Source organism: Heterocephalus glaber, unplaced genomic scaffold, assembly GCF_053883595.1.
Source record: "Heterocephalus glaber isolate CG9 unplaced genomic scaffold, H.glaber_assembly_v1.0 deba00001447, whole genome shotgun sequence".
NCBI classification, from domain to species: domain Eukaryota; kingdom Metazoa; phylum Chordata; class Mammalia; order Rodentia; family Bathyergidae; genus Heterocephalus; species Heterocephalus glaber.
Window position 1 is genome coordinate 6,811,932 of NW_028258299.1, and position 13,614 is coordinate 6,825,545.

A 13,614-nucleotide genomic window follows, 5' to 3' on the forward strand; every position below is an offset into this window, starting at 1 on the left:
AGGCGAAGGGAAGGAAAGGAAGTAACAAGGTCCGTGCCAGCTGCTCTGAGGGCAGAGCTGGGCAGAGTGCCCAGAACAGTTAATGCCCAGGCCCTCCCAGCCCTGCAATCACCGCCTGTCTGCCTGCGGGGCGAGGGGCCATTCACGCCAGGCAGAGCCTGGTGGTTCCATTAACTCCATCCCCTTTGTCTCGCCTCCAAGGCAGCAGGGGGGTTAAACAGGGGAAGACCTGGTAAAGGGCTGGACCTGGATTACAGGACCTCCTCGTGCCTGTGTCCCTCATCTGTGATGCTCAAAAGCTAGGTGGCCTTGCAGGATAAGGGACAAACAGGAGAGGAGACAGAGACAGAGACACAGAGAGAACTGCTTGGGACACTGCGGGCGGGGTTGAGATGGAAGATGCAGCCGGAGTGGCAGTGGTGCGGCTTGCAAAGAGGGGACCCCGATGGTCACTTTTCCTTCCGGTGGCGCAGGTTGGCCCTGAACCAGCTGCAGCCCCAGCCCCTTGTCGCTGCTCTTGTCCCTCCACCATCCCTCTGCAGCCACAGCCGGCTGTGTGACATCCATTCGAGGCCGCCCTCCACCTTCCTCCTCCTTCCACTTCTTCCCCCTTCCTTCTCCGTCCACTGCCCACAGAGGCCAGAAGGAACCCTGGCCCCACCAGCCCTGCAGGCTCGTGGCTGTTCACACACCAGCGTTGATGGCTTTCTGTCCCTCCAGTTCCTCCCGTCCTTGTACTTCTGTTACTTTGCCTGGATGCCCTCCCCCAGCCTCCTGACCTCCCCCCCGGGTCACCCTGAACTTCCCACCGGAAGCAGCTGCAACCCACCCCTCTTTCCTGAGCATTATCTGCAATTGTCCACAAGTGTTTATGACAAGTGTCCATCCCCTTTCACACACATGCACACACACACACACACACACACACACACACACAGGTTTCCTCCTGCACAAAGGACTTTCTCGGTCCCAGTGGCCTCCCCAGAGTAGGAACAGTGCCTGGCTTCCAGGAGGCACCCCATAAACACCTGTTAAGGAACTGGGTCCCAAACACGCACTGTGGAAGGCATGGGGGTCCCGAGGAACCAACAGGAGCCCACTGCGCTGGGCTGGGCTCTAACCACTGAGCCCACCAGCATCTGAAGGTCTTCTAGCCCTGGAGCCTCGAGCTCTGGGGAGCTGGCAGCCCCAAGGGAGGCCAAGGCCACCCCACCAGGCGTCCAGGGGGATCCAGAAGCCCAGCCTCCCCTCTAGGTGTCAGGCTGGCCCTGGTGAGGGCTGCCATCCCTGGGCAGCGGCTGCCCGCAGGGGACCTGCGGGGTGGGGGAGTTGGAGTCACGGCTGGGATTCAAGAAGGGAAATCATCCGAGCTTTTAAAAAATTAAATGGAGTCAGTAATTTGATTTCAGAGAGAAGCTGAAAACCTCGTAATGGCAGGAGCAGCTCAATTCCGTGGTGAAAAGGAAAAGCCTTAAATGGGGCTATTAAGCTTTGGCCTGGGACGGATCTGCGCGGGGAAGGAGGAAGGAGGGGCGCAGGGGGAGAAGTCATCCTCGAGGTAGGGACCGTTTATCAGCCAAGACAACCCTGATTATTTATTTATTTATTTAGCCCCCGTCCGGGTGGTCGTTGCCTCCTCTCTCTCCTTGGCTGCGTTTCAAATCCCACTCGCAGCCTTGGCTTGGCCTGGAGGGGGTGGGGGTGCCGCCCTTTCTGGGAAGCACCCAGTGCGGTGACCCAGCCGCAGCAGAGCTTCTGGGCCGGCGGCCTGGGAGCACTGGGTCACCCAAGGTCACTGGGGCTCTCCAAGCCATCAGGGTACCAGCTCTGCCATGGAAACAGGGGGAAGGGTGAGCAGGAAAGGGGAGCAGTGACACACACACATCCTCCCCTCCCCTCGGGTCTTCTAGAGACCTGGAGTTCGGGCCCCTGAAGCCCTAGGGAGTGGGTCTCATACTAGGGAATTGCATCCACCCTGCTGAACCCCACCCCCAAGGTGCCTGCTGTCCCCAAGCTCTGCCGACGGCTGTGATGTGCCCCACACAGCGGTGACAATAACCCCAGCATAGCTCTGAGCATGCATGTGTCAGGGATCTGCACTAGAGAGAGGGCTCAAGTCCAGTCCTCACTTGCCCTCTACAGCCCCAGCCCGGAGGACTTCTCCTTCCTGGGCACTCCCAAGACTCACCCTGGGGCCTCCCCAGGAGAGTCCCCTCCACAGTGTTCGGAAGCTCAGGAGGTCCGTGATTCTCAAGGCTGGTGGCCAACATGGCCTCTGCTGGGTCCCGTGGCGGCAAGGCCCTGTGACCAGTGGGGAAGGGGTTTCCAGGCTCAGCCAGGCTGGGCACTGCGCTTCCTGCAGGAGCCTGGAGGCTCAGGGCACGCAGAAGTAGAGGGCTGGGAGTGTGTGGCCCCCACTCATGCCAACCCACAGTCCCTTCGGGAGCTGACTCCAGCTCAGGGGCTCTGTCTGAGGCTCCCACAGATGGGGCTACAGGCCTCTTGCCGGTGTAAACCACAGGGCTCTTTGGAAGAGCTGTCAGGGGGGCTGCAGGGCCCACCCTGGGCCTCCCAGGGGGCTCAGGTCCTGAGGTCCCCAGGAAGGCGCTGGTGTCTGGTTGCCACCCTCCTCGGGTGGTGAGTGTGGCATCCGTCCCTGGCAAGATGGTGACTCTCAGTCCTTCCATCCCCTGACTCAGTTTTGGGGGTGACCGGGCCAGGTGCCCTCTGGACACCTCCCCAGGGATGCCATGGTCACGCTCAGGCAGCCCGGAGGCCTCCATGATGGGAGATATTTCCTGGGGCGTTCTGTGGGTGTGACGAGAACCCGATGCCTCCTCAGCCAGCCTGGTCACCGAGGGCCTCGTTGATGGCTGGAGCTCCTCGAGGGCCTTCGTGGGCTCCATGACAGCCACATCCACTCCTGACAGCCCTCCCAGCAGTGAATGGGCAGGGTCCTGCTGGGGACCTTCCGTTAGGCTGACAGGTCCGGAACCCAGGGACACTTCAGATTGGTCAGACCTCCAGGAGGGTGACGGAGGAGAGGAGGCTTCTGAGGATAGATGTGTGGCTGGGGCAGTGGGAGCTGCCAAGATGGGGTGTGAGGGCCTGGGGCTAGCCTGGACAGCTCCCAGGGTCCTGGAGCTCAGCGTGGCTGAAGCAGGGGGAGCTCCAGGTAGTCTTGTTCCCTCCAGCGGAGCCTGGGGACAACACTGATGGTAGGTGACGCTGGGGGAAAAGGAGGCAGCGGACACCCAGCTTCCTCCAGCAGGCCTGGCTGTTTGCAGGACCGGCCCAGGCTCTGGCTGCAGCTAGGGAGCACCGAGAGAGAAAAACACATCAGAAATAAAAGCACATGGCTCTGGCTCCCCACGGATCTGGAGGTCCTGTCCTGTAGGAGGTGCCACCTCGGGCTTATTCTATGGCATTCCCACCACAAGGCCTTTGGGGTGTGTCTCAGTTTCCCTCCCCCCACCTGTGGGCAAAGCAGTTGTTCTTTTTCTGTCTCAAGCCCCAGGGTGGCAGTGAGCCAGGCACAGCAGACGGGAGGGGCTTGCCTTTAGGGGAACCCTTGGGGGCCCTGGCTTTCTCTGGGGACCATTCTGAATTTGAGAAAGTGACATGGCTGGGAGTCAGCACAGGGTTCCCTTGGCGCTGGGCCCACTCAGCAGGTCCGAGCCTCAGGAGGACACTGGGCAGAGGACTAGCGTGGACTTGCCTGGGCCGGGCCAGCCTGGGCTGTGTTCTGGGACTGAAAAGAGGCAGTGGGTGGCGATGTTGCTGGAGGGGTCGCCAATTCTGGGGGTGGCCAGGAGGGACTTGTCCTCAATGCATCTGTCGAAGCAGGCGACACTGTCCCTGAACCTTCCAGAAAGGAGGCATAGGTCAGCCTTTCTCCTGAGGGACCACAGTCCTAGCCCTGCACGCTGCAGGGACCGTGGCCATCCCATTCCTCCAAGTGGGGGAACAGGGGCTTGGGGAGGTCACCTTCCAGCATGGGTTAGAAGGTGTAACCTCAGCTGACTTTCGGGGACCTATGACCGGGAGAGACTGAATGGCTAACAGGATACAGGATACTTTTTTTGGTCAGGCTGACTGTGAACTCACTCTGTAGCCCAGGCTGGTCTTGAACTCAGGGCAATCTGCCTGACTCAGCCTCCTGAGTGCTGGAATTATAGGCCTTCACCAGCATACCTGGCTAATATTTTTAAAACTAAAGCTCAGAAATTTAGGTTTCCACAAAAACCACCTGGCTCTGACTCCCTGTCCCAGCTTGAATGTCACCGGCTGGTCTCATCTTTGAGCCAGTTCCTATTTGGAGGTCCTGTACCTCGGAACCAAACGGAATTGGGCAGTACCCTCTGCCTGACCATGCCTTAGGTTAGACTCAGCGCAGGCTCTGCTGACACTCCGGGGCCAGATCATTGTGTATGGGAGCCATGTCTTGTGCATCATAAGATATTTAGCAGCATCCTGGCTTCTACACAGCAGATCCAGTAGCATCCTCCTGCACTGTGGCCATCAAGAACATCCCAGGACATTGCTAAGGGTATCCTGAAAGGCACAGATCACCCCTGATTGAGAACCCCTGGGTTAGTGCTCACATGTGCTTGGCCATGAGGCCGATGTGGCTCTTCGACATGTTTGATTCAGCCTGCAGGGGAGGTTAGATTTTTTTTTTTTTTTTTTCGGTACCAGGGATCGAACACGGGACCTTGCACTTGTTAGGCAGGCAGCAGAACCACTGAGCTAAATCCTCGGCCCCAAGGTTAAATATTTTAAAAAATTAACTCATGAAACTTCTTTGAAGAAGGTGACTTTTTTTTTCTTTTGGTACCGGGGATCAAACTCGGGTCCTTGCGCTTGCACACCAGGCGGCGAAACCACTGAGCTATCACAAAACTTCTTAAGCTGTTTTTATATAAGCAGCTTCTGATGCAAAGGCAGATTTGGCCCCTCTGGTCTGGCTCCCTACAAGGCAGGTACGGGCAGCAGCGAAGCAGCCATTCTCTTTAGAGGGGTCTGGAAGCTTGGCAGGAGTCTCTACCACTCACACACACACACACACACACACACACACACGCGCGCGCGCGCGCACGCATGCACGGACACACAGGTTTTTCTTCTCTGGACACTTCACTTCCTCCGCTGCTCTTAGCCACCACGATCTGAAATCATTAGGACATGTCCCTCAGTAGCAACCATTTTTTTGGCGGGGTTAGGAGATTTAAAAAAAAAATCTGTAACCACAGAGTGCTCAAGCACTCCATTCATTCATATTCCGACTCATTAGCCACATCTTTACAAAAGAGAAAATGCTCTTTGTCAAAAACATTTTGTAAAAATTCCTAGTGAAAATCCAGACCAACAAGCACTTAGCAAGTGCTTACCAAGGGCAATGCAGACTGATAAGGCAGGCAAAGAATAAAAACCGCCAGCCCAAGACGTGGTCCCCGATCCGCAGCAGTCGGACTGGAGGGAGAGACAGGCGCACGCCTGGCAACTATAATAAGAACAGAAAGACGAGGGAGCTACCAGGGGAGGTGCAGGGAAACCGGCTGGGAACCAGTGAAGGGAGGGGCTCATTCCTGCTGCTGATATTATATTAATAAAATGAGAAAGAGAACATTCTTTGCCATGTAAATCTTTCCAGGGAGGCCAAAGAAAATCTTCTTTAAAAAATATTTTTACTGGGCTGGGGATTTAGCTCAGTGGTTCCAGCGACTGCCTCGAAAACACAAGGTCCCAAGTTTGATCCCCGGTACCAAAAAATATATATACATATATTTTTATTGCTGTTGCTATTTTTGCATTTTATTCATTAGCTCCCTGGGAAGGACCCACACACTCTTCAAAGCCCAGGACTAAGATCATCTCCTCGCCGGCATCTGCCCTGAGTCCATCTGATTCTCCGGACATTTTCCTATCTCCTCTTCCAGACTGGACACAGCCAGAAAACACGGATCCAATTTGGACTCCGTTCCCGCCTGAGCCCCGCACTGCAAGTGCTTCGCCAATATTTGTTGGATGAAGTTCTAGCCCTCCCTTTCTAAAATCAATGTCATCACTGCAGGAAACTGTTAAAATAAAAGCAGCCGAAATGAGTAAAAACGTTCAAGAAATACCTCCGTTCTTAGCAGACTCTTAGAATCCATCCCCCCATCCTGCCTGTTTCTTTGTTTCTAATTCCGAATTTGGGGCTAGATGTGGTAGGCAGTCCTCCGTTTAATCTTTAAATATAGTTCTGAATATAATTATATTTTTATGCAGCACCGAAACATCATATCCTGGTAACAGGGCATTCTCGTGCTATTAACATCTGAGTTAAATCTCCTCTGCGTCTGTCTTCTATTGCGGACAGTTAGGAAGTATAAGATGAAAGTGATCGACAGCATTTGTGAATTATGTGTATTTCCTTATGCTGTATTTGAATGGGTTTTGCTCCTGGTGGTTTTGCATGTGTGAATACCAGGTTGTCTGGTACCCGGGCTTTCACTGAAAACCCCTTTCAAGACGTGGTCCCAGCGCCCCGACACCGAGCACACACACCGTGTTTAGAGCGAGGCTCCCTTTGGGTTAAGAAATGAGTTCATCATGCAGAGCTCTTTGCAAAGAGCCTCATCTGTCCATTAGTGACTTGAGGAACAGGAGCCGGCACAGAGAGGGCGGGACAGGTCCAAACACAAACAGTTTGCTTGGTCCAGGGCATCCTCGGAGCCACCAACCCTCCCTCTCCTCTGTGACCCTGCTGAACTTGTACTTCCCAGCCCACAAAACTGAAGCCGAGCAAGATTCTGCAGCTGGCTAGGAGGCTGATGGGCACCTCCCTCCCGCACTTCGATCCCCTGTCCCAGAACTTTGACTCCGGAGCCAGGGGCCATGTCCCTATGTCATGATGTCACTGGTATTTATGCCCACACCAGCCAGTGTGGCTTGGCTGTCACACACACACACACACACACACACACACACACACGTTGATCCAGTCCACTAATTTGATATCATCACAAAAGAAAGTACTACAACACCAGGGGAAGAGGATTCATGCATGTGCGACTGTCACAGCAAGCACTCGGGAACCTCACTTACCCATGCACCGGAAGTGGTTTTCCACCGTCCAGAACACTGGGGTCTCGGACTCAGCAAATTCCAGGCTCAGGTCCACGCTGTAGAAGGCCTGCTTTCCCGGGGCTCCTTGGGCCTCCTGGCACGGCTGTGAGCACAAGGAATCAGTTGCCAGTGGCAGAGTGTGTTCACTGCCCTGTGGCTCCCCTTCATGGCCAGAGCCGAGGGGCATCAGTGGCCAAGTCCCTTCCCAGCCACCCTCACGGAGCTGCTCCCCACATTTCTGACCCCTCTCAGTGGCCAAAGAAGGGGTCTCAGAAGGGGCAGGAAGCAGCATCACCAGGATACTGACCCGGACCTGGAGCAGCGGAGCCCCTGGGATGCTGACCACCACGAAATCCCTGCTCTCAGTCACTGTGAAGGTGGTGGACTGGTGCACTCGGAGGGATTTTAGGCTCAGGGCTTCCTCAAAGTGGGAACCTCTTTTGACCAGGCCCAGTCTCTGCCTGGGGATGTGGACTAAGACCTCCGATCCTGGCTGGGATGACACTGAAACAGGAAGCACATGCAACACAGAGAAAGACACATTGCAGCGTGTGGGGGGGGGGGCACTAGCCATGGACCTGTGGCCAGCTCTGCATACCACTGGGGTCAGAGACAGTGGGCTCATCACTGTTTCGCGATCACTGCTGGGACTGGAACTCAGCAGCACAGATGAAGAGAAGAAAAATATACCATCCTCAAGCACCTGGGGGATGCTGCTATTCTAGAAAGCCCATGAAAAAGCAGATGCTGGAAGCAAGGTGCCTCTAGGAAGCCATGGAAATGTCTCTGCCGAGACTGTCTTCAGCTCGTTCGACCTAGCTTAGTGCCCCTTCCATTACCAAAGCTGCTCTTAAAAAATATGGCTCATATCAGTTGTTTACACTTTAGCAAGAATTTCATTGTGTCAGCCCTCTCACAGGAACATTGTAAGCCAGCTCTGCAGTTGCTAAATGAAAGCATTTGTCTCCAAATAAAGAGATTTCTCATATCACAAACAGGGAAGGAGATGTCCATGAGCTTGGCAAGGCCATCCCCAATGCCCGAAACTCCCCAGAGCCCTGATCCTGAAACTTCCTCTGTGATAAAATTCTACACAAATGTGACGTGTTAGTCATCTCTGATCTACCCACACAGGATGAAGCCTTTGATCCACCTAACTTTGCATATTGAGTTCTTTAGAATTTAAATTCCCTGGAGGGAGGAAGTGGGCTTCCGGATTCCCAGCTTCTTTGTATTGCACAAGGTGCATGGTAATGGTGTCACCCCAAGGTGAACAAATTCGTTATCATGCAGCCTAAAGCAGGGTCCCACTACCAACAGAAGCCAGAGCCAGGGGGTGTCTGACGAAGGCTGCTGATCGTGGGGCCTCCCTCCCAGGAAGCCCCAGATCCCCTACTCCACAGCCTTCAGTAGATAACTCTGCTTCTCATTCTCCTCCTCGAGTGCCCCTCCCACCCCCAGCCAGAGGAGCCTTCTCTGTCTCAAGTATTTCAGGAGTTCATGGAAAGGATGAGGCTAATATGGACAGAGGTGGAGTGGGAGAAGGGTGAGATGTCTGGGGAGAGAGGAAAAGAGAGGACAAAGAGTACTGAAGTAGACAGGCAGATTCGGGGCGCTGCTGGGTCTTACCCGGTGGGCACACAGCCTCCAGGGGATAGGCATAGTGGCTGCTCACCAGCCAGAGTGGCAGGAGCTCTGCAGACGTGTTCAGCACCTGGGGAGGCAGAAGGGTCCCCTGTGACCCCTCAAAAAACTCCCTCCCTGGGCCCCCCAACCTTGTAACTATTCTCTGGACCAAACCCCCAAATGTTGTGGAGCCCAGGTCAGGGTGAATTGCTCCAGTGCAACCAGGAAATATTATTTAGCTGGGATATTTTTAGCAGGAAGTGAGCTGGGAGCAAATGTCATGTGAGCCGTCTTCTCTTACACGGCAACTTCGGGCTATTTAAAGAGATGGTAATTACGCTCCTGCCACCATGATCAGGACGTGCTGAATACGTGATTGCAGGAGCCCCCCATCTGCCGAGCTGAGCGCTTTACACTAATGGGGCCCAATTTTCAAGGCTGCTGCCTAAATCTGTCCGGTGCCACAGGTGGACATTTGAATTGGCATCGCAGGGGCGGCACAGTGCTCATCTGGGTTCCATGCTGCAGTGCCCCCCAGCCTGGCAGGGCCTGCTGACCCCACTGACCTCCCGCCTCTGAAGAAGTTCTTGTCTTGGGCTTTGGACGGTGACCGTGGTGGCACTGACGTCCACGTATAATCCCATCAGACTGGCATCCTCCAGAGAGGCCACCAGCTCCCCTCGAAGGGACAGCAGCCAAGGGGTCTGGAGAAACAGGACACATGTACAAACCACCTGGCAAGGGGGACACCGTTGCTAGGAGTCAAGGAGAATGGAGACTTGGGGGAGACACCTGGGAAGATGACAAGGCCATTGGAAGAATGGGCTGGCCCAGGGGACAGCGTGCCAGGCGCCCAGGGAGCCCTGAAAACTGTACCCTGCTCCCTTGTGGCTAGGGGAGGAGGCCTGTCCCGGGGTGCTGGGCACACAGCAGGTGCCAGCCAGTCAGCCATGTGTCCTGGGTTCTGGTCACCACCTTCTAGTGTGACACTGGCGATCAGGGCTTTGAATGAACGTGGCAGTGATGGTGGGATAGGGGCAGGGAGGGACCCGGGCCCCAGCCTAAGACTGGCAGGGGGAGCTTGGGGGACCTAGAGAAGCAGGCCGGCTCCTCCCAGAGGCTGGGAAACACACCTAGGGCCAGGAGAAAGGAGGGCGACACTCGTGCAGGACAGAAGCAGGTGGCCTAGCCGAGGAAGAGCTCCTGCCACCAGACACTCTGCAGACAGAAGAACTTCATCATGGAAGGAGCCAGAGGCTTCAGCCCAGCCCTTCCTCAAGGACCCTCTCAGGCAACCTCAGGTACTACCCGGAGGCCACCAGGGGAGGCTTCCAAGATCTGCTGCCAAGACCCAGGCCCAGAAGGGTTGGCACTGTTCACAGGAGGGCAGGGGAATCAAAACATCCTGCCACACAGCATCCCTGAGCACTGAGCCAGACTGAACCTTCCAGAAGCTTGTTTCTGCCCCACCTACCTGCCTACTGTTGCTCCTCAGGGGCAGAGGCCGGGAGACCTGCAGAACAGAGGGGAAGCAACATCTGGCACACAGTGGACCAAGGTGAGTAGGCACACATTCGTGCCGAGTGCAGAAGAGCTGGCAATCACCCCAGCAGGAGGCTGGCGAGAGACCCAGGCAGCCGGGGTGTTTGCTCATTAAGACGAGAAAATCATTTATGTTCTGGGATTCGAGTGTCAACAGACCCGGGGAAATGTCACCACCTCAGCTGCTGCCCTGGGCTGGCCCAAGGGGGCAGGTGGGGCACCGGGCACAGCTGGCAAAGCCAAGGGCGGGTGTGTACGGCACAGACGGATGGTGCTGCTCAGAACAAGGTCCCCTCCTGCCCCTCCCACCTCATCCTGTCCAGTTCACCCAATTCTTCTTTCCCCTTTTTCTTTCCATGGGATCCAAAAGCAAAGGCAGAGAGAGTGGTTCAAAGGCCAGAAAGTGCATCTGTGCCCACGGAGGGCACCGTCCTCAGGGTGACCGCCATGCCAGGCTCCCTAGGATTGAGTCCCCACGTGGACTCACAGTGCTGACCGCAGGACAGCCCCATCACACTGGGACAGCCGCCCTGCAGGGTGACACCACTATCCGTCTCTGCCTGAGACGCTGCCCCTTCCAGCTTTCCTCCTGTCTTCCAATTTCTCCACTCCTCACCCCTAATTGCTTTTGCTGCAGACCTGGGCTGGGAGGGGAGGCTGAGCCACAGGACAGTCTCAGAGGAAGTCCCAGGTCGCTCAACCTTCTCTGGCCGCCAGCTCTGCTGTCCCCTAGCCCCACAGAGCCTCCCACCCGCTGCCAGACTCAGGACAATTTAGGGGAGCCCTGCAACTTCCTCGTCCCTGGAGGTGCCACCTTCATGTGGGGGGCAGAGAAGGTGCCTAAGGAGAGGGTAAGAGGACTCAGTGTTTCCAGGGTCCACCGCCAAAGCCACCCCTCTTGTCCCCCAACCCCAGGCCACAACTGGAGGAAGCCAGCGCAGGCCTGGCGCCAGGCTTTAGGAAAGAGGGCAATGATTCTGCTAAAAGAGAAAAGGGAAGATGCAGTCAGGTGCCCCCAAAGCCCCATGCACAGGCTATATTTAGGGCCCACGGACATTTGGTAGGACCCTGGCGGCCTTCACCAGGAGCAACCGCTAATCACCACATTGAGTTTACGGGGGCCCCTGGGCACACTTAACCCAGGGCAATGAATAGTTACTGCACGGCCTCCCGCCCGGGGCCTGTGGGCACACTTAAGCGAGCTGGCAGATCGCTGTGAGCGGGGCACGGCTCGGGTACACCCTTGGGCACCCTGTGCCATCAGCAGGGAAGGGCAGAGTATTAAATATCTATGTGCCCTGTGCCCACAGCTGCATTTAGCCAAGGGCAAGGCCGGTGAAACAGCTTTAATTAAAACTTAATGCAAGTTCAAGGTGCAGCCACGGAAGCAGTGGCTGCAAAAGTCACCGGGAATGAATCAGAGTTGGATGAGGGTCTCAGAAGGGGGAAGCGCGAGGCAGGGAGGCGGGGGCAGTGAGATCCTGTCTACTGGGCTGCCAGCTTCTCTGTGACTGTCCGGGGAGCGCCCCAGGCTCCTACACCTCGGTTCGGGGAGGACGCTGGAGATTAGGCCTTCCAGGGTTCAAAGGCAGGTGGACACCGACGAAGGAGCTGCCTGGCGGGGAGCCGTTCCACTGTTCTCTGCAGTTCGGCCCAGCATACCGACACCGGCTCCACTGGCCCCCTAGCGGCAGCTCCCAGAATTACAGGCCCACTGCGGAGGGCCGGGTGACCAGCCTGGGAATGTCAAGCACATGTCCCAGTGGCAATGCTTGGGGATCGAGGGCCTGTAAAAATGCAGGCGGGCAGAGCGGGCCCTCGGCCTCAGCCCCTGTTCCTGCAGTTTGGGAAGCAGAGAACCCCAGTGTCCACCACGGGAGCAAGCGGGGCTCAGAGGGAGATGGCGCGGGTCTATGCTGCTGCTCAGGGGACTCTTCCAGCCCTAGCACACGCCTCTGAAAACCTAGACCAGGTGAGAATAAAACTACCCGCCCTTCCAGAGGCAAGGGTCTCTGTTCTATTCTAACCTGTTCCTTTAGCACCACCCTGACTGCAGCATGTAGTAGGTGCTCAACAAATGCTTGTTTCGTGTACCCTCAAGCCAAAAGGTCAAATTCAGAATTTTGTTTGGGCTTTTTTATTTTTCGGTGCTGGGGATCCAACTCCGAGCCTTGCACATGCTAGGCAAGTGCTTTACACCAAGTCACACCCCCAGCCTGAAGTCAGCCTTTAAAATGAGGAAATTTCCTGTATAATTATACATTTCCTGTTTCTCCTTTCTTTTTCCTTTGAGACTGTATGACAGCCCCAGGCCTTATTTATTTGTTTATTTTTTATTTTAAGACAGGGTTTTGCTAAGTTTCTAAGTTGCCCAGCCTGGGCTCCGACTTGTGATCCTCCTGCATCAGCCTCCCAGAGTGCCAGGATGACAGTCATGCCCAATACCACATCCAGGTTCCTGTTTCTCTTAAAAAGCTGACAACTCTGGCATCATGGGACAGAAGCTGAGTGGCACTGCTCTTTGTGGCTTTAAGGTTCGAGGCTGTGGCTGTACCAGCTTTGCCACAGCCCCCACCATGCTGCTGGGTTCACAGCCCAGCTGTGCCACTCAACCGCCGCGGACTTCTGGCAAACCTAATCTCCACTTAGCTCTGTCTGCAGAGTGGGGAGAGTTGCACCCACCACCCAGGGCCGCTGCGAAGGGGCGGTGAGTTAGTATTTATAAAGCTCTGTCCCCGCGCCCAGCACAGGGGGTGAGCACCTAAATGTTCTCTGAGCAGTGAAGACCCGAGTTAAACTCCTCGCCATCTCCTCCCCTGGGACACTCATTTCTGTCCCAGTTTGGCCCCTGTAGACACTGAGGTTTGCAACTCCCCTGCCCTCAAGTCTCCTGGGAGCTGGAGAGAGAGCTGACTTCAAGGAACTCGCCAGGACATGACAGCACTCATAGCTGGAGCTTGGGATGGGTCCCTGTCACCCACCTTTCAAGCAGAGCCTTCCACTCGAAGTAGAATGCTCCCCCTCCTCCCCAGCCCTGTACACCGAGCCACACTCCTGGGGAATAATTCTTTGACCCAGGTTAAAAAGGAGCATCCAGACCAGCAACTCCTCCCAATCCTGAGGGACAGACAGGGACACCGTCCTGCTGCTTTGGTGCCAATCCGGGTGGCTCCCCCATGCCAGCTACCACAGGAAACTGAGAACATGAGTGCAGGGACCTGTAATCTGCAGCCCCCTGGGCACGCTCCACCACATCCCAGGGCCCACTCCTCAACAGGATCCTCGTGGAACTTGGAACCCAGCCAGGCCCACCAATGTCTGTGGTGCCAGCTGCCA

General features: G+C 55.9%; 1 protein-coding gene across 4 annotated transcripts in view; it reads right to left on the bottom strand.

Moving 5' to 3' along the window:
• Nucleotides 1-1,588: 1,588 nt before the first annotated feature.
• Ciroz (ciliated left-right organizer protein containing ZP-N domains) overlaps nucleotides 1,589-13,614 on the bottom strand; it is a 36,990-nt gene continuing 24,964 nt past the window's right edge. For 2 of the 4 annotated variants that reach the window (XM_087214631.1, XM_021243550.2), the window contains 7 exons: nucleotides 10,211-10,249; nucleotides 9,303-9,440; nucleotides 8,740-8,824; nucleotides 7,418-7,614; nucleotides 7,090-7,213; nucleotides 3,719-3,864; nucleotides 1,589-3,311 (listed from right to left, as the gene is read on the bottom strand). In XM_087214631.1, coding sequence (XP_087070757.1) covers nucleotides 2,100-3,311; nucleotides 3,719-3,864; nucleotides 7,090-7,213; nucleotides 7,418-7,614; nucleotides 8,740-8,824; nucleotides 9,303-9,440; nucleotides 10,211-10,249 — 1,941 coding nt within the window. In that variant the 3' untranslated portion in view covers nucleotides 1,589-2,099. The remainder of the gene's footprint in view (nucleotides 3,312-3,718; nucleotides 3,865-7,089; nucleotides 7,214-7,417; nucleotides 7,615-8,739; nucleotides 8,825-9,302; nucleotides 9,441-10,210; nucleotides 10,250-13,614) is intronic. The other 2 variants (XM_021243549.2, XM_021243552.2) reach the window with 2 other exon arrangements.